At 38.6% G+C, this 18883-nt stretch overlaps 1 protein-coding gene across 3 annotated transcripts in view; it reads left to right on the top strand.

Moving 5' to 3' along the window:
* Positions 1–18883, top strand: part of LOC150087601 (ras GTPase-activating protein nGAP-like) — a 604257-nt gene that overhangs the window by 419355 nt on the left and 166019 nt on the right. For all 3 annotated transcript variants that reach the window (XM_090369159.1, XM_090369157.1, XM_090369158.1), the window contains exon 16: positions 10205–10280. In XM_090369159.1, the coding sequence (XP_090225285.1) occupies positions 10205–10280 (76 nt within the window). The remainder of the gene's footprint in view (positions 1–10204; positions 10281–18883) is intronic.

The following is an 18883-nucleotide window of genomic DNA, read 5'->3' as shown; positions in this document are numbered from 1 at the left end:
TACAGCTCTAAAACGGTGTTTGCAGGGCTGCTAGTTAGTACACCAGAACGAACCTATTGGTAACTCTTTAGGAGGCTTCCGGATCAGCTAGTGTATAATCTTGCTACCTTTAATCTGCCAGATAGTGACTGGGTGGAGTTCGAGTAGTGTGTATGCAGGAGCATTGTCGAGGCCATGTTATGTCAAGGATATGGGTATATTCTTACCATGTGTATTCCATATCCAGAAATTTCATTACTTCATACAGCAAATTATTCGCTGTACGATTCCTTTCGCCTCGAAAGGGTGCAAGAATATTTGCTGATGCTATCGAGGCAGTGTAGGTGGGTCGGAAAACTGCTAACTTGGGGGGAGACAAAGACTAATGGATTAACAGTAGCCACTGGCAGAGGTGAAAGAGATTCTTGCACTGCTTCTATTGGAATGAGCAGAAGCCTGAAAAACAAGATGCAGCATATTTCAGAGACTGCTGGAAGTCATTGTGGTACAAGTAAACGCATGGGTTGTGTTAGGGTAGCTAAGAATAGAAACAGGTGCATGTATACTTGCGTGTACACCAATGCTAGGAGTTTAGTAAATAAATTTGATGAATTTGAGGTATTGCTCAAAACATCAAAGGCAGATATTGTTGGGATATCAGAGACGTGGTGTCACACAGATATAAGTAATGCAGAACTGGAATTTGGGGAGTACAATGTGTATAGAAAGGATAGAGAGGACAGGAGGGGAGGAGGGGTTATGGGTTATGCTATTAGTTAAAAAACACATAAAATCCAAGGAAGTGAAGCCAGTCGACATTGACAGACAGGGCAGTGTCGAGTTAGTTTGGTGTGACATAAGCATAGGTAAATCAAAATTGAGAGTAGGAGTGTGCTATAGGCCTAATGATTCTGATGAGTATAATAAGATATTGTACAGGGAAATAGAATGGACCAGTAAATCAGAGAGTCTTATAATGGGGGATTTTAATTTCCCAGATATTGACTGGAATTTGTGGGTTGGTCACTCACACACTAGCAAGGCTTTTGTGGATTTATTGGATGATTGTTTTCTAAACCAGCATGTTCGGGAGGCAACTAGAGGGAGAAATACTCTTGATCTGATTATCAGTAGTGATTCTTCATGCATTAGGAATCTGCAGATAAAGGAACCACTGGGTGGCAGTGATCACAGTGTGCTGAAGTTGGATTTACTCAAGGAGGTAACTACCATCACAGGTAAAGGGAAGGGTTTTTGCTTTCGTAAAGGCGACTATGATGGTCTGAGACAGTATTTAAATTCTATACAGTGGGACCAACTGATGATGATACCAACAGCAAATTCAAAATGGGAAGCATTCAAGGAACTAATCTTGGAAGCTACCAGGCTTTACATACCAACTAAGAAATATTGTTCAAGGTTCAGGCCTAAATGGTTGTCAGATGAACTAATGAGACATATCGCAGAGAAGAAAAATGCATCGGATACATACAAATTAATGGGTGACTTGGAAGCCTATGATAGATATAAGTTGGTCTGTAACCAAGTCACAAAGGAGATTAGGCAGGCAAAGGCAGATTATGAGAAATCCTTGGCAAAGGATGCAAAGAATGCATTAGCATTTGCATTAGTAGAGGCATTTGATGCAAGAAAGCAAGCTTATCCAGCATCAGCCAAAAAAAAAAAAAAAACCCACTTCCACTTCACCCCTCTGTTCGTTCAAAATACCTGTCCAGCTGAGCCTTAAACTTATTTAGGCTATCAACCTCCACCACAAGGGATGGAAGTCTGTTCCACCAACCAACCACCCACTGGCTAAAGGCAAATTTTCGCACGTCTATCCTACATCTGTCTTTCCTCAATTTGAATTTATGCCCTCTCAGGTGATTTTTCTGAGCTAGAGGAAGAATCCCATCAGCATTGAGCATGCTTAAACCATTCAAGGCTTTATACACCTCTATCAGATCACCTCGCTGGTGCCTAGTCTCCAGACACTGTAATTTGCAAAACTTAAGCCTTTCTTCGTAAGAGCACCCCTTTGTTCCATTCACTAATCTTGTTGCCCTTCTCTGTACTCGTTCCAGCAGCTCTACATCCTTCTTGAAATGAGGCCTCCAGACCTGTATACAGTACTCTAGGTGTGGCCTGACCATTGCCTTATACAATGGAATAATCACCTCCTTATCCCTGCTGGAAAAATTCCTGTATATCATTGACAATACTCCATGAGCTACTCTTGCAGCCCGTCTGCACTGCTCAGAGAACTTCATATCTGCCTGCACAACCACCCCCAAGTCCCTTTCATTCTCTACCACTGTCAGTGTAGTACCACAGAGTTGATATGTTGCTCTGGGGTTGCTGTTTCCCATGTGTAGTACTTTACATTTGTCAATGTTAAACTTCATTTGCCACCTCTCAGCCCATCTGCTCAACCTTTCCAGATCCTGTTGCAGCAGCATAGTGTCAGTAGTGTCCTTGACAACCCTGCCAACCTTTGTATCGTCTGCAAACTTGGACATTAAGCTTGATATACCATCATCAATATCATTTATAAATACAGAAAACAATAATGGACCCAACACTGAGCCCTGAGGGACTCCACTAATAACATTAGTCCACGATGAGCAGTGTCCATTGATTACCACTCTGTCTTCTCCCCCTCAACCACCCCTTTATCCATAGCAGCAATTTGCCTCCAATGTCACACTGCTTCAATTTGTGTAGCAGTCTTCCATGTGCAACAGTATCAAAAGCCTTTCTAAGATCCAAGTATATAATATCAAAGTTATTCCCTGCATCCAGTTCTTTTGTGACTGCATCATAATATCCAATCAAGTTGGTCAGGCAAGACTTCCCCTTAACAAAACCATGCTGTGTCTGAGCTATAACTGAAGTCTTGTCTAAATGATCCTGCAGTGCTTCTTTAACCAGTGCCTCCATTAATTTTCCTGGAACAGAAGTTAAGCTCACAGGTGTATAATTACTTGTGTCAGCCTTTGATCCTCCTTTGTGAATTGGGGTCACATTTGCACATTTCCAGTCTATGGGTACCTCCCCTGAGTCCAAGGAAGCTCTCATAATTATGGCTAAGGGTTTGCTTACTTCCTTTGCTGCCTCCTTTAATATAACTGGATAGATCCCATCCACCCCGGGTGCCTTTCTTGTGTTTATCTTCAACAGTATCTCCTCCACTTTACTCCCAGTTATTTCAAGATTCTGCAGCTTACTGCTAGAGTTGAATACACCTCTGGCATTCCCCTTGCTGAATAACTCCTCGTGTGTGAATGTCGATGCAAAATATTCATTTAGTTTGTTAGCTACCTGAGCAGGATCATCAACAGTTGACCCATCAATATCAAGTGGACCAATCTGATTCATCCCCTTCCTTCTAGAGTTTACATAAGTAAAGAACTCTTTGCTGTTTTTCTTTGCATCCCTTGCCAAGGATTTCTCGTAATCTGCCTTCTCCTGCCTAACCTCCTTTGTAACTTGGTTGCATATCAACTTGTATCTATCATAGGCTTCTGTGTGATGTGTTAGTTTGTAAGTATCCCATGCATTTTTCTTCTCTGCCATATGCCTCATTAGTTCATCTGACATCCATTTTGGCCTAAACCTTGAACAATATTTGTTAGTTGGTATGTAAAGCCTAGTAGCTTCCAAGATAAGTTCTTTGAATGCTTCCCATTTTGAATTTGCTGTTGGTAACATCATCAGTTGGTCCCACTGTATAGAATTTAAATACTGTCTCAGTCCATCGTAGTCGCCTTTACGGAAGCAATAACCCTTCCCTTTACCCCTAATGGTAGTTACCTCTTTGAGTAAATCCCACTTCAGCACACTGTGATCACTGCCACCTAGTGGTTCATTTATCTGCAGATTCTTAATGCATGAAGAATCACTGCTGATAATCAAATCAAGAGTATTACTCCCTCTAGTTGCCTCCCGAACATGCTGATGTAGAAAACAATCATCCAATAAATCCACAAAAGCCCTGCTAGTGCGTGAGTAACCAGCCCCCAAATTCCAGTCAATATCTGGGAAATTAAAATTTGCCAGATATTGACTCGAAATTTAAACTCAAGGAGGAAAGGGATGAATCAGATTGGTCCACTGGATGTTGATGGTTCAACAGTTGAGGATCCAGCTCAGGTGGCTAACAATCTAAACGAGTATTTTGCATCTACATTCACACATGAGGAGTTATTCAGGAAGGGGAATATCGTAGGTGAAGTAAACATTGGCAGTGAGCTAGATGATTTTATAATAACTGAGAGGAAAGTGGAGGAGAAATTGTTGAAAATAAATACAAAAAAAGCACCTGGGGTGGATGGGATCTATCCAGTTATATTAAAGGAGGCAGCAAAGGAAGTAAGCAAACCCCTAGACATAATTATGAGAGCTTCTTTGGACTCAGGGGAGGTACCCATGGACTGGAGATGTGCAAATGTACCCCCAATTCACAAAGGAGGATCAAAGGCTGACACAAGTAATTATAGACCTGTTAGTTTAACTTCTGTTCCAGGTAAATTAATGGAGGCACTGGTTAAAGAAGCACTGCAGGATCATCTGAACAAGAATTCAGTTATATATCTCAGACACAGCATGGTTTTGTTAAGGGCAGGTCTTGTCTGACCAATTTGATTGGATACTATGATGTAGTCACTAAAGAACTTGTGCAGGGAATAACTTTGATATTATATATTTGGATCTTAGAAAGGCTTTTGATACTGTTGCGCATGGAAGACTGCTGCACAAATTGGAGAAGTGTGGCATTGGAGGCAAATTGCTGCTATGGATAAAGGGATGGTTGTGTGGCAGAAGACAGAGAGTGGTAATCAATGGACACTGCTCAATGTGGACTAATGTTATTAGTGGAGTTCCTCAGGGTTCAGTGTTGGGTCCATTGTTGTTTTCTGTATTTATAAATGATATTGATGATGGTGTATCAGGCTTAATGTCCAAGTTTGCAGACGATACCAAGGTTGGCAGGGTTGTTAAGGACACTACTGATACTATGCTGCTGCAACAGGATCTGGAAAGGTTGAGCAGATGGGCTGAGAGGTGGCAAATGAAGTTTAACATTGACAAATGTAAAGTACTACATATGGGAAACAGTAACCCGAGATCAACGTATCAACTCTGTGGTACTACGCTGACAGTGGTAGAGAATGAAAAGGACCTGGGGTAATTGTGCAGGCAGATATGAAGTTCTCTGAGCAGTGCAGACGAGCTGCAAGAGTAGCTCATGGTGTCTTGTCAATGATATACAGGAATTTTTCTAGCAGGGACAGGGATGTGATTATTCCCTTGTATAAGGCATAGGTCAGGCCACACCTTGAGTATTGTATACAGGTCTGGAGGCCTTATTTCAAGAAGGATGTAGAGCTGCTGGAACGAGTACAGAGAAGGGCAACAAGATTAGTGAATGGAACAAAGGGTTGCTCTTACGAAGAAAGGCTTAAGTTTTGCAAATTACAGAGCATGGAGACTAGGCATCGGCGAGGTGATCTGATAGAGGTGTATAAGGCTTTGAATGGCTTGAGCATGCTCAATGCCGATAGGATCCTTCCTCTTGCTCAGAATAATCACCTGAGAGGGCATAAGTTCAAATTGAGGAAGGACGGATGTCGAATAGATGTGCGGAAATTTGCCTTTAGCCAGCGGGCAGTTGGTTTGTGGAATAGACTCCCATCGCTTGTTGTTGAAGTTGATAGCCTAAACAAATTTAAGGCTCAGCTGGACAGGTATTTCGAACGAACGGAGGGGTGAAATGGGAGTAGTGGTTGTTTTCTTTTTTTTTTTTTTTGGCTGATGCTGAATAAGCTTGCTTTCTTGCATCATATGCCTCTACTAATGCTAATGCTAAATGCTAATGCCTCAAAGGTGGTACTTGTGCATATGTCTGTTCCGAATTCCCTGTCAGAGACTTGATAATTTGGAATCTCCTCTTTTCAGTTTTCTCTGGCTTAAAATCTCTCTCTACCTCATTATGTCAAATTCATCCATTGTCTCTACCGTTCTCCCAATTCCGCTAATCACTTGGAGCTTTTTGACTTCCTCCCTTTGCAACTTGACTTTCTCCAGTCCAACTTTCCTATCAGTTGGGTAATTTTCCTTTGTGATTTTAATGTTCACAATTCCAGCCTACTTCCGTTTTCTAGTCACACTGACCCAGCTAGTTGAGATGCTGAGGCTTTTGCAGTTTCTAATGACCTTGCACAGATTGTTCATTTATCTACACGAATACTGGGCAATCCTAACCATACACTTGATCTTTATCTCACAAACAACCCTTCTAAGTACACAGTCAAAGTGGGTGGTCCTTTAGGCACCTCAGATCACAGCTTGGTGATTATCACTTCTTCAATGGAGCCTTTATGGCTATTCCCCACCTCTTGTTGTTTGGCATTAGAAGAATGCAAAATGGGATGACCTGCAAGATTTCTTTTCTTCTTTTCCTTAGTCAGATTACTGTTTCAAAACTGCTGATGTCAACGTTTGCTCTAATCATGTCGGTGAAATCATTGTTGTAGGAATGGACTCCTTTATTCCACACTCCACTTTAAAATCTCATCCTTTATCTAAATCTTGATTTTCCAATAAATGTGCTAAGGCTGTTCAAGAGAAGAATGTTGCATATCGTAATTAGCTTGTTTCCAATTCTTCATTTCATTTTCTGCCTACACCAAAACTTGCAACAATTGTAAAGCAGTCATTAATCAGTCCAAACTAGATTTTGAACAGGCTAAGAGTAGAAAACTTGCTTCTTGCCCTAATGGTAGCCGTGCATTGTGGTCTCTTGCCAAAGCTATTAGCTGCAACTTTTGCCCATCTCTTCTCCCAACTCTGTCAAAACCAGATGGTTCTGTTGTCACTTCAGCCAAGGATAAAGCTGACCTGCTAGCATCCCATTTTTCTTCCAACTCATGTATTAATGATGTTGTTAAAACACCTCCCACCATTCCCAACACGCTCCATTGACAAATCTTGATGCTAAGAAAGCTGCAGGATGTGATGGTATTTCTCCACTTGTTCTCAAAACCTGTGCTCCCGAACTTACTCCTGTTCTTTGCTGCCTTTTTTTACTTTCTTATTCCAAATGTGTTTTTTCTTCTGCTTGTAAATTTTCTCATATCCAGTGAGTTCCTAAAAAGGGTGACAAATCCCTCCTATCCAATTATCGTCCCATTGCAATTACTTCTACTCTTTCTAAAGGAATGGAGAAATCAATTAATCGCCAACTCTTAAACTGCCTAGAAACCTTCCGTCTGATCAACAATCATCAGTATGAATTCCATCAATGTCGATCCACTGGTGATATTCTGGTTTATGTTACCCATTTATGGACAAATTCAATGGAAAAGTTCGGTGAAACACAAGCAGTTGCTCTTGACATCTGAAAGGCTTTCGATCATGTTTGGCATAAAGGTGTTCTAAACACACTTCCATCTTATGGTTTGCCAACTGTTTTTTGTAATTGGTTTACCAGTTTTCTCTCTGATCGCTCGCTGAGGGTTATTGTAGATGGCTCTCTGTCTTCTAACTTCTCAACTAATGCTGGTGACCCCCAAGGTTCAATTCTTTCCCCCACTCTTTTCCTCTTGTATATTAATGACCTTCTTCCATCGACTGTAAATCCTATCCATAGTTTTGTCTCAGCTTCAACTTCTCGAATATCTGCTACCAATTCCTTAAATGCTGAACTCCAGGTAATTCTTCAGTGGGGCAAAGACAACTTAGTTGATTTCAGGCCTCCTAAAACTCAGTCTTGTCTAATATCTGACAAAAAGGATTCTTGTGCTCCTATGCTTATCTTTGGTGACATTCCAATTTCTAGGCAAAATGATATCTCTTTTGGGGATTACCCTGACTTCTAATTTCTCTTGGCACAAATATATTACAAATATTGCTTCCTCTGCATCTAAAAAACTTGGTTTTCTCTTTCACTCTCAGCGTTACTTTTCTTCCCAACAGCTGTTCACGCTGTACAAATCGCAAATCCGCCTTATCATGGAATATTGTTCCCACATCTGGGGCGGTGCTCCCAAAACCTCTCTCAGGCTTCTTGATTCCATTTAGAAGGGAGCAGTTAGGTTCATTAATGACTCCTCTCTAACAGAGTCTCTCCACTTGCTCTCTAATAGACGTACTGTTTCTGCTGCATGTGTTTTCTGCAGATACTTCCATGGGCACTGTTCTTTTGAATTGGCTTCTATAATTCCCACTCTCTCTTTGAAAACAGTCAAATACGTGCTGCCACCAGCCAACATCCATTTACTGTCCTACTTGAAACTCACAGAACCAACTTTTCATCTTCCTCGTTTATTCTTTCAACTGCCGTTTTCTGGAACAACCTTCCTTCATACGTATTTCCTGAAAATTACTGTCTGCAGAAGTTCAAGTCTAATGTCAACAAATATCTTCTTTCGTCTTCTCAACCTCCAACCCAAGCATGGTAGTAAGTACTATAGGTTATAATACCTCTCGTGTTTGGGGTTTTCATAAAAAAAAAACATACATTTAGGTCTAAACTTTAAACAGTATCTCTTAGTTGGTATATAGAGTATTTTTATGATTACTTACCTGAATGCTTCCCAATTAGAATTTGCTGTTGGTGGCATCATCAATTCTCCTCACTGCACAGAATTTATGAACTGTCTGAGACCATTCTGTCACCTTTATGAAAACAAAAGCCCTTACTTTTGCATTTGACAGTGTTACATTGTTAAGTTTATATGCTGTGATCACTGCCAGTTCTTCTAGTATTTCTGCTAGTACTTCCTTTATTTTCAGATTCTTAATGCATGAAGAGTCACTGCTAATAATCAGACAAGAGCATTACTTTCTCTTATTGCCTCCTTAACATACTTTTCCTATAAGAAGAAGGCATCCCTCAGGAGACAGTAATGGATCCTACCCTGTTCGTACATGCAGTACACTTTAGCATAACAACTGTCAAGATGGGCACAACACAATCTCCTGGCATTTCGAAAACATATGAATGGTGGAGAATATCACTGCAATGTGCCAACAATAAAGCCAGCTAATGGGCACAATCACATGGATTCCCATTATTCCCCTTAAAAAAATGCAGGCATCGATTGCTGTTGTTAGGATCTGAGCTGACACTGTCAGCTCAGGATTTGACTAGAGATTATGCTGACCAGAATTAGTTGATAGACAACTAATTCTGGTACAAAAAAGTATTTGTTTTTTAGGAATAATATTTTTGCAAACTAACCTACCTGAAACAAATTAAACAGCTTAGAACCACCTGCTTGAAAATGTTAAACATTCTGAGAGTCTTCTTATCTACCAAGTGGCGAGCTGATCACCTCACTCTACTCTGATTGTACAGAGCTATAATCAGGTCACATCTTGGCTACAAAGCACCATTGTAAAACCAAGTGCTCTTCACTTACTTGATCAAATCTTCCCAGTGATATATGTATCTCTTTGGAAGACTTTTGTACATCCCTAATTCATAACCTATATGCTGGAGCAAATGAACCTCTGCTCTTGACTGGATGACAGCTAAAGTTGCAGTATGTGTTGAAAATATGATATCTATGAATTTTGCATTGAGGAAGGATTGTTGGGATAGATGTGTAGAGGTTTGTCTTTAACCAGTGGCTGGTCGATTGTTCGAATAGACTTCCACCTGGTGTGGAAGTGGACAGTTTGAATAAATTCAAGGAAGAACTGGAAAGGTGATGTTGGAAGGTTTTTTTTCTTTTTTGTTGATGATCTATAAGCTTGCTTTCTTGCATCATATGCCACTACTAATAATCTATAATTAGGATTTTGAGTTCACCACACATTTTTTTCGACATGTCCGATCAATGATACTCTCATAACCTATGCATGACATATATAGCCCATAGCTACTGATTCACCAGTAAAACTTTAAACAAACAAAAAAAGAAATCTATTCGTATATCTGATGTACAAATGGTCACTAGATTATGAAACATTTTGTTGCACATTTTTCTCTTTCACACAGCTTTTATATTTTCATTTATGTAATTTCCAGAAATAATCTTGTGAGTTAAATGGTATGCTCATCTTTGCATTTTTCATTGTTATAAGGCATATTAGTAGAATATTTAACTTGATTTTGATTTTACGTTCTGCAAAGAAAGCTCATTTAAATAATGAAAAGTTATGTATATCCATAATCACAATTAAAATAGTGTAACACTGATTATTTCTACTGTTTTAGAATATCCTCAAGAAAGGGCATCACGTAATCTAACACTTATAGCAAAAAGCCTTCAAAATCTTGCAAATTTTACCAGGTAAGTGGACAGAGCAGGTATCTCTAAATTTAACATTTACTTATATAAATATGAATTGCAGACTCAGTTCAGTATAAGTTTAAACAATTAAAGCATTTAATGCCTTAATTATAACTTGAAAAGATTAAAATCATGGATTTTGATGATAGGTGACCCTTGATAGGTGACCTCAATTACTTTTGAAGTTATGAATCTATTAATTTCATTTCACTTGAAAGGAGTTGCTGTCTTGCCACATCCCTACATTTTTCCCCTTGTTCTTTATTGTGGTTCTGATGGTGGGTCTTGCTAAATTAAATGTTTTGTACAGGTCAGTCTGCTCTCTATAAAAATCCAGTCTTTCTAGAATTCCAATTTAATTTCTAGTGACAACCTTTTCTGGTAGCTTGACACTTTGTTGTTATTAGAAATTGCTGATTCACTTGAAATTAAATTGGTCATTTGAAATTAAAGGAGAAGTTGAAACTACATACATGGTAAACTAAATCAGTCCCTTGGATGCAAAATGAACATATATAAATTAGCATTAGCAAAGGCACATGATGCAAGAAAGCAAGCTTATATAGCATCAGCCAAAACAAAAAAAAAAAAAAAAAACTCTTATTTCACCCATCCACTCACTCCAAATGTTTAGCAAGTTCTGCCTTGAATCTCTTTAAGCTATCAACTTCTACAACGACAGATGGAAGTATGTTCCAGCAGTCAACCACCCGCTGTCTAAAGGCAAACTTCCGCACATCTATCCTACAACCATCTTTTCTCAATTTGAATTTATGCCCTCTCAGGTGATTATTCTGAGCAAGAGGAAGAATCCCGTCAGCATTGAGCATGCTCAGTGCTGAAGAGTGTATCTCATCTGATACACCTCGCACATGCAAGTGTATCAGATCACCTCGCAGGTGCTTAGTCTTCAGACATTGTAATTTGCAAAACTTAAGCCTTTCTTCATAAGAGCAACCCTTTGTTCCATTCACTAATCTTATTGCCCTTCTTGTACTCGTTCCAACAACTCTACATCCTTCTTAAAATGAGGCCTCCAGACCTGTATATAGTACTCAAGGTATGGCCTGACCATTGCCTTATAGAAGGGGATGGTCACCTCCTTATCCCTGCTAGAAAAATTCCAGTACAGTGAAACTTCCCTTTAACGGACAGCCATGGGGAACGAAAATGCGTCCGTTAGAGAGAAGTGTCCGCTAACAAGAAGTCTGAGGGAGGAAAAAAAAAAAAGAAAGAAAAAAAAATCGTTAAACGTTTAATGTAAAATTAAATTAAAATATATACAGATTTTGAACAATATTTTTGTAAATAATATACAATTACATACACAAGAGATAAAGACAAATCGTTAAACGTTTAATGTAAAATTAAATTAAATTATATACAGATTTTGCACAATATTTTTGTAAATAATATACATACAATTGTGCTATGCATATTATGACTTTATCTTAAGAAAAATACATACAGTAATCACTTATTTTCTTCTGCACCTTCTTCCGGCTGATAATTTTGTTTTCAACATTTGTTTGGAGTGAAGAAACCATCAAAAGTCCTTCAGTATCTTCTTCAGCGGCGAAAAACATTTTTAAACGATTGATTTGTATGAGCGCTTCTTCTATTTTCATCGGTGGTTCGTCGTTAATATGTTCTTCGACAGATGACCTCCTTCCATTTCTTCATCCTCATGAGGAACTTCTTGAAAAGTATCAATGATAATGTCGTTGATATCTAGAGCACCATCTTCTGTAGTGAGGTTTGAGTCTATATCTTTGTAGCCAGGGTCACTTGTAGCGGAAGTATCGTACATTATCAATAGATGTTGAAGTTCTTGTTCTTCTTGGTGCTCCACATTGCTGTTCACAACTTCAATTTTTGCGTTTGAGAAGCCAGACTTTACAAAACAGTTCACGACAGTTTGTTTTCTAATTGCGTTTACTGAAGAGGAAATCCATTGAATCGCAGCTAGGATGCTGATTTTCTTTGCAAGGTCACTCGCACATGTTACATCGTTCATGTTTGCAATGAGATGTCTTAAAACACGTTTTCTGTAGTGAAGTTTAAAATTTTTTATTATCCCTTGATCCAAGGGCTGACACTCTGCAGATGTGTTTGGTGGCAGAAAAATGATTTGAATGTTGGACAATTCAATGTGCGGGTGAGATGCAGCATTATCCATGAAAAGAATAATTTTTTTTCTGTTTTGACGAATCATGTTTTGGTTAAAGTGACTTATCCATTCACTCATGATATCTCGTGTCATCCACGCTTTTTTATTAGACTTCCAGTCAACATCCAAAAGATTCAACTTTATGCCCTTGAAACAACGAGGATTTTGTGGGTTTCCTATAACAAGAGGTTGTTCAAAGTCTCCCAGCATATTTGTACACAATAGTACAGTCAAGCGTTCCTTAGAAATTTTTCTGCCCTGGCACTTTTCGTTTTTTAGACTCATTGTGTTTTCAGGAAGAGCTTTAAAAAAACAACCCTGTTTCGTCACAGTTGTAAATATCCTTAGCTTCAAAATCATGACATAAATCTTCCAATTTGACGGTCCACTCTGTTACAACCCCAGTATCAACAGATCCACCTTCACCACTTACGGTTTTCCAAGAAATTTTATGCCGAGTTTTGAACTTGTCTAGCCATCCCACAGAAGCTTTGAACTCATTTACCCATAGATTTCGCAACCTCCAAAGCCTTTTCCCTAATAATAGGCCCATTAATGGGAATTTTTTTAGCACGTGCGCGACAAATTTGAAGTCCAACAGTTTTCGGGAATGATATTTGAACCTGGTCATTTACGTGTTGCCAAAATTATTTGAGCAGTTCATTTTTTTTCTTTAGGATGTTGCTTACCTGCGTCTTCCCGATTTTGAATTTTACAGCGAGATTGCGAACACTATTTTTTTGCCGATCATACGCATTAATGAGTTCGACTATCTTTTAAAGTTAAATGTTTACGAGAAGACATTGTGTACTTCACACGACACTGAACAAAACTGAAAATTGAAACTGAAAACACGAAAGGCCGACTATATTCCTCCCCTCCCTGCACACACCGAATTCATCAGAAGTTTTACACGTGCCTTAAAATTCTTGAAAAAGGGTTTAGAACCGCGACGTAAACCTTGATAAAATTCAGAGAATCGGAAATAGAAAATAAACACACGATTGAGTCAATACGTGGAAGAAAAGTTCCTAGAAAAAGGGCCGTGAGCTCGCCTGCTGTCCGTTATGGGGAGATCAAATTAAGTGCTAATCTAAACGAAACAGTGCAGATTGCCTGTCCGCATCTGTTACAGAGAATGTCCGCTAGACAGAAGCTGCAAACACGTTAAAACCAATGGAGGTGAGTTGGGGAATTTGAAAATGTCCGTTGTAGAGAGATGTCCATTAACAAGAGGTGCCTGTTAGGAGAAGTTTCACTGTATATCATTAGAACTGATTGGAAACCAAAACTAAACTGAAAACATCATTGGCAAGTGTTTAGTGTTTATCTACAAGCAACTCACTTGAGCATGCAGCAGTTCTTAAAGAGAAGTTTTATAAATGATACTTTGCATAATTAGAACCCTTGAGTGGATGCCGCTCACTTTCTCATGACAAGACCAGGCAGTTGGATGTATAAAGTGCACATTTGTAATATGTAAGAAAATGTGCATGTGATGAATTTGATATTTTTCCCGCCTATAGCATTGAGTGACTGTTTTATATCCACAGGAAACATTTGAACGGAAAACAGCTGCAGAAATTTTACAACAAAGATAGTAATTACTCATTAACATTAAATTAACTTTTGGGGGAATAAACAAACAACTTTCAAAGGTTCTCCTCATCATAAGTTGCAAATTCTCTGTATCATTTCCAGTTTTGTTAGCAATTTAGAACAGCCAAACAATTACAGTAAACAAGTACATAATTACATGTTGGCACTAATGACATTAACAGTAGGAGAACAGCGGAATTACTTAACAAGTACAAGTCAATGTTGAAAAAAAAGCTGCAAGTTAGGGTGGAATTTGAAGGTATCTGCAATTCTGCCTACACAGATACGACAGAGTATATGATGAGCATATTATCAATAAATTTGGCCCTGGAGCGATTGTGCCAGGCTCATGGGGTAGAATTTTTCTCAGCATGGTCAGTGCTTGTTAAGAGGAGAGACTGTTTCTATAGGGATGAGATTTTAGAAAGGGTGGAAGAATATTTACTGATGCTATTGAGGCAGTGTTAGGCAGGTCGGAAAACTGCTAGCTTGGGGGGGGGGGATACACAGACTAATAGATTAATAGTGGCCACTGGCAGAGGTGAAAGTGATTCTTGCAATGCTTCTATTGGAATGAGCAGCAGCCAGAAAAACAAGATGCTGGGGATTTCAAGAACTGCTGGCAGTCATCATAGAAAAAGTAAATACATGGTCTGTGTTAGGGGTAACTAAGAATAAGAACAGGTGAATGTATCCCAATGCTAGGAGTTTAGTAAATGAATTTGAAGAATTTGAGGTGCTGGCAGTAGTGTAGCTACCCTTTGTCAGGCCCGGAGGCAAAGAACATGTTCGAGCCTTTATTTAATTAATGAAAATTGCAAAAAGAGGAGACAGCGAAATACGCTGGGCCCCCAAAGGGCCCTGGCCTGGAGGCAATTGCCTTGCCTGCCTACATGGTAGCTACGCCACTGGGTGCTGGTCAAAACATCAAAGGCAAATATTGTTAAAATATCAGATGTGTGGTGTCACAAAGATATAAGGAATGCAGAATTGGAATTCGGGGAGTACAATGTCTACAGAAAGGATAGGAAGGGAAGAGGGGTTATGCTGTGAGTTAAGAAACACATAAAATCTAAGGGAGTGCATCCAGTTCACATGGGTGGAGAGTGCAACGTTGAGTCAGTTTGGTGTGACATAAGCACTGGGAAAGCAAAATTGAGAGTAAGAGTGTGTTATAGCCTAATGACTCTGATAAGTACAATGAAAAACTGTACAGAGAAATTGAGCGGGACAGTAAATCAGATTGTCTTATAATGGGAGATTTTAACTTCCCAGATTTTGACTGGAACTTGTGGGTTGATCACTGTCACACCAGCAAAGCTTTTATGGATTTATTAGATCAGCGATTCAAAACCTTTTTGCAATTAACTGTTACCCTATGTTTTCATGCTAATGGTATTTAAGAGTAGTGTTACGGGGGGGGGGGGATAGATAATAAGGGAGTGTAAAGTAAAGAGAAATTTAAACAATTGCACAATGTCCATGCAATAAAATTATATTTTACAGTAAGCCTAAATTAAGACACAACATAAAATAACTTATAAAGACACACAAAAATATCACATCAGTGATATGAACAATATTATTTACCTAATAAAATGTCAACCTAACTGCAATGCATGTTACATTGGTAGCACAACTTCAAAATATGGTTCTATTAAAACATCAAACACATGCGCATACTACCACTACAACAGCTTTAGGACAGGTCAAACCAACACAGAACTAGCATACATGTTCAATCCCACAATCACCCCCCTTAGTAGACTTAGCCATTCCCATTATCAAATTAAAATCCAGTTTTAAAATTTTCCAATATGAAGCCCTAGTTATAGAATGGTTCTGCAGCCATTCCAATCTCCAAGTATTAAATACCAAACTACCTTACCACATGGCACCGGATTGGAATCTCATGCACCTGAGATTTCCACATGTAACCAGGAGCATTACGGGAACTTAGCTTTCTTAAATACACGCGTTTACTCTCAACCCATCATTGCCAACTGAAAACGTGGATAACGAAAGCCACTTGTTATGGCTATTGGCCTCCAGTGTTAACCATTTATTTTCAACTTTAATATTGACAACCAAGGATGAAGATGTGCACGTCTACTTCCTTGCGCATATTTTAACTTCTGTTTTTAAAACCCCAACTTACTTACTCCCAATTTAAATTAAAATTATAATCCACCCTATTCAAATATCAATTGCAGATTATAAAAAAAGGTGAGTACCATAATAAATTAAGCTATGCTATCATATTAACACTATTGTACACATTGGAGCAGTATGGCATTAAGGGAAAATTGCTGCTAGGGATAAAGGGTTGTTTGAGTGGGAGAAGATAGAGAGTGGCAATCAATGGACACTGCTCTTCTTGGACTAATGTTATTAGTGGAGTCCCACAGGGTTCAGTGTTGTGTCCATTGTTTTCTGTATTTATTAATTATATTGACGATGGTATATCAGGCTTAATGTCCAAGTTTGCAGATGATATGAAGGTTGGCAGGGTTGTTAAAGACACTAATGACAGTACGCTGCTGCAACAGGATCTAGAAAAATTGAGCAGATGGGCTGAGAGGTAGCAAATGAAGTTTAACATTGACAAATGTAAAGTACTACATATGGGAAGCAGTAACCCCAGAATAACGTATCAACTCTGTGGTACTACATTGACAGTGGTAGAGAATGAAAAGGACCTGGGGGGTAATTGTGTAGGCAGATATGAAGCAGTGCAGACTGTCTGCAAGAGTAGCTCATGGTATCTTGTCAATGATATACAGGAAGTTTTCTAGCAAGGATAAGGATAGGATTATCCCTTTTATACGGCAATGGTCATGCCACACCTTGAGTACTGCTTACAAGTCTGGAGGCCTCATTTTAGAAAGGATAATAAAGTTGCTGGAACGTGTACAGAGAAGGGCAACAAGATGTGATTGGAACAAAGGGTTGCTATTATGAAGAAATTCTTTAAGTTCTGCAGATTGCTGTGTCTGGAAACTAGGCACCTGAAAGATGATGTGATTGGTGATTGAGGTGTATAAGGCTTTGAATGGTTTCAGCATGCTCAATACTGATGGGATTCTTCCTCCCAGATTAATCACCTAAGGGGACATAAATTCAAATTCAGGATAGGCAGTTGTAGAATAGATATGCAGAAATTTGGAGAAGTTGACAAGTTGACAGCTTAAATAAATTCAAGGCAGAACTAAACAAACAGTTGGAGTGAATGGATGGGTAAAATTGGAAAGGTGTTTTTTTTTTTTTTTTAGCTGATGCTGTATAAGCTTCCTTTCTTGCATCATAAGCCTCTACTAATGCTAATGCCAATGCTAAAAGTCAATTTTTTATAGTAAAATCAAGGAATACACCTTTAACGGCGTGTACTGTGAATTTAAGTTAATTAGAGAATTGGATTTACGAGCATTAAAAAAATTTTTTTTTGGTAAACTCTCTCATGCACTCAAATATATGTAACGGGCACTTCTCTCAAGGTATTTCGAGTGAAAATAGTGCAACTGTGGGAGAGGATATCAAAAAAAAACATAGCACTGTAGGGAAATGAAGAGATGAGAGCTAAGGTAAAGAAAGCTAACATGAGAACCATGCAGTGCTGGATTAATCGATAACAAAATAAGCACATTCTTAGGGCACCAAGGGAAAGGGGTATTACAGTTATTTTCCCCAGCTATCATGCCAACTTTAACTCTTTCACTGCCACATGCTACGTTAATTGATTTTTTGTTATTGTTCTTACCTGCCGTGTTCGACTTTCCACCGCATTTTTAAAAAAAGTTTTCTTCCAAAAAATCACTCTTCCTGTGATACTGAAGGTTAAACAAAATCCACTCTCAATTAGTGTACTTATTACAAATTTAAAATAGTAACTTTTGCAAGTTTGTGTATTTTTTAACATTCATTCTTCTGTAATTTTCATACACACAAGATGAAACATGTTCAAGTAGTGCAAAAAGGGGAAAACTGGCTAAAAAGAATCAACAAAAGACTTTGGATTTAGTGACCAAACTGGAAGGCTGACTAATTCCTTCACAAAATCAACTGGCACGAGTCTCACTACTGATCACACTTTTTGAAAGGTGATATTGTTGCACATACTGACACTAATGACATTAAGAGATCTTAACAAGTACAGGGCCACATTGGAAAAAAGTCATGAGTTACGGTTAAATTTGAAAGTGTTGTAATTCTGCCCAGATACAATACTAGAGAACCTTGTCAATCAATTTGGCCCTGGAAAGCATGTGCAAGCCTCGTGGGGGAAAATTTTTCTCATTTTGGTCTTTGCTTCTTAACCGGACAGACTGTTTCAACAAAGAAGGAATGCACTTAAATATAAATAGTGCAAGAATATGTGCTGATACCATTAAGGCAGTGGGTCAGAAAACTGCCAACTTGGGTGGGGAGGGGGGCACAAAGACTAATAGATTAACAATAGCTGCAGGTAGATCTGAAAGTGATTTTTGCACTGCTTCTATTGGAATGATTAGTAGCCTTGAAAACAAGGTGCTAGGGATTTCAAAAACTGGTGGGAGTCATTATGGAACAAGTAAATACATGGGCTGTCATACATTGGTTAAATAAGAGTAAAGATAGGTGCATGTATAAGATAGGTCATTGGTGTATTCGCATGTACACCAGTGCTAAGAGTATAATAATTTGTAAAATAATAAGAGGAGTTTACCTCAATATAGTACGTAGAACTATATATGTAGAACCGTATGATACTCTCCAGAAATTAAAACAAAAAAATCTAAAACTTACATTACAGTAAAAAATAAATAATTAAAAACCAATTTAACACAATTCAAATCAA

This window comes from Mastigoproctus giganteus, chromosome 3 (genome assembly GCF_048544385.1).
Source record: "Mastigoproctus giganteus isolate SK-2022 chromosome 3, ASM4854438v1, whole genome shotgun sequence".
Classification (NCBI taxonomy): Eukaryota; Metazoa; Arthropoda; class Arachnida; order Uropygi; family Thelyphonidae; genus Mastigoproctus; species Mastigoproctus giganteus.
Note: the sequence above shows the minus strand (reverse complement) of the source record. Positions and strands in the feature narration are given on the sequence as shown.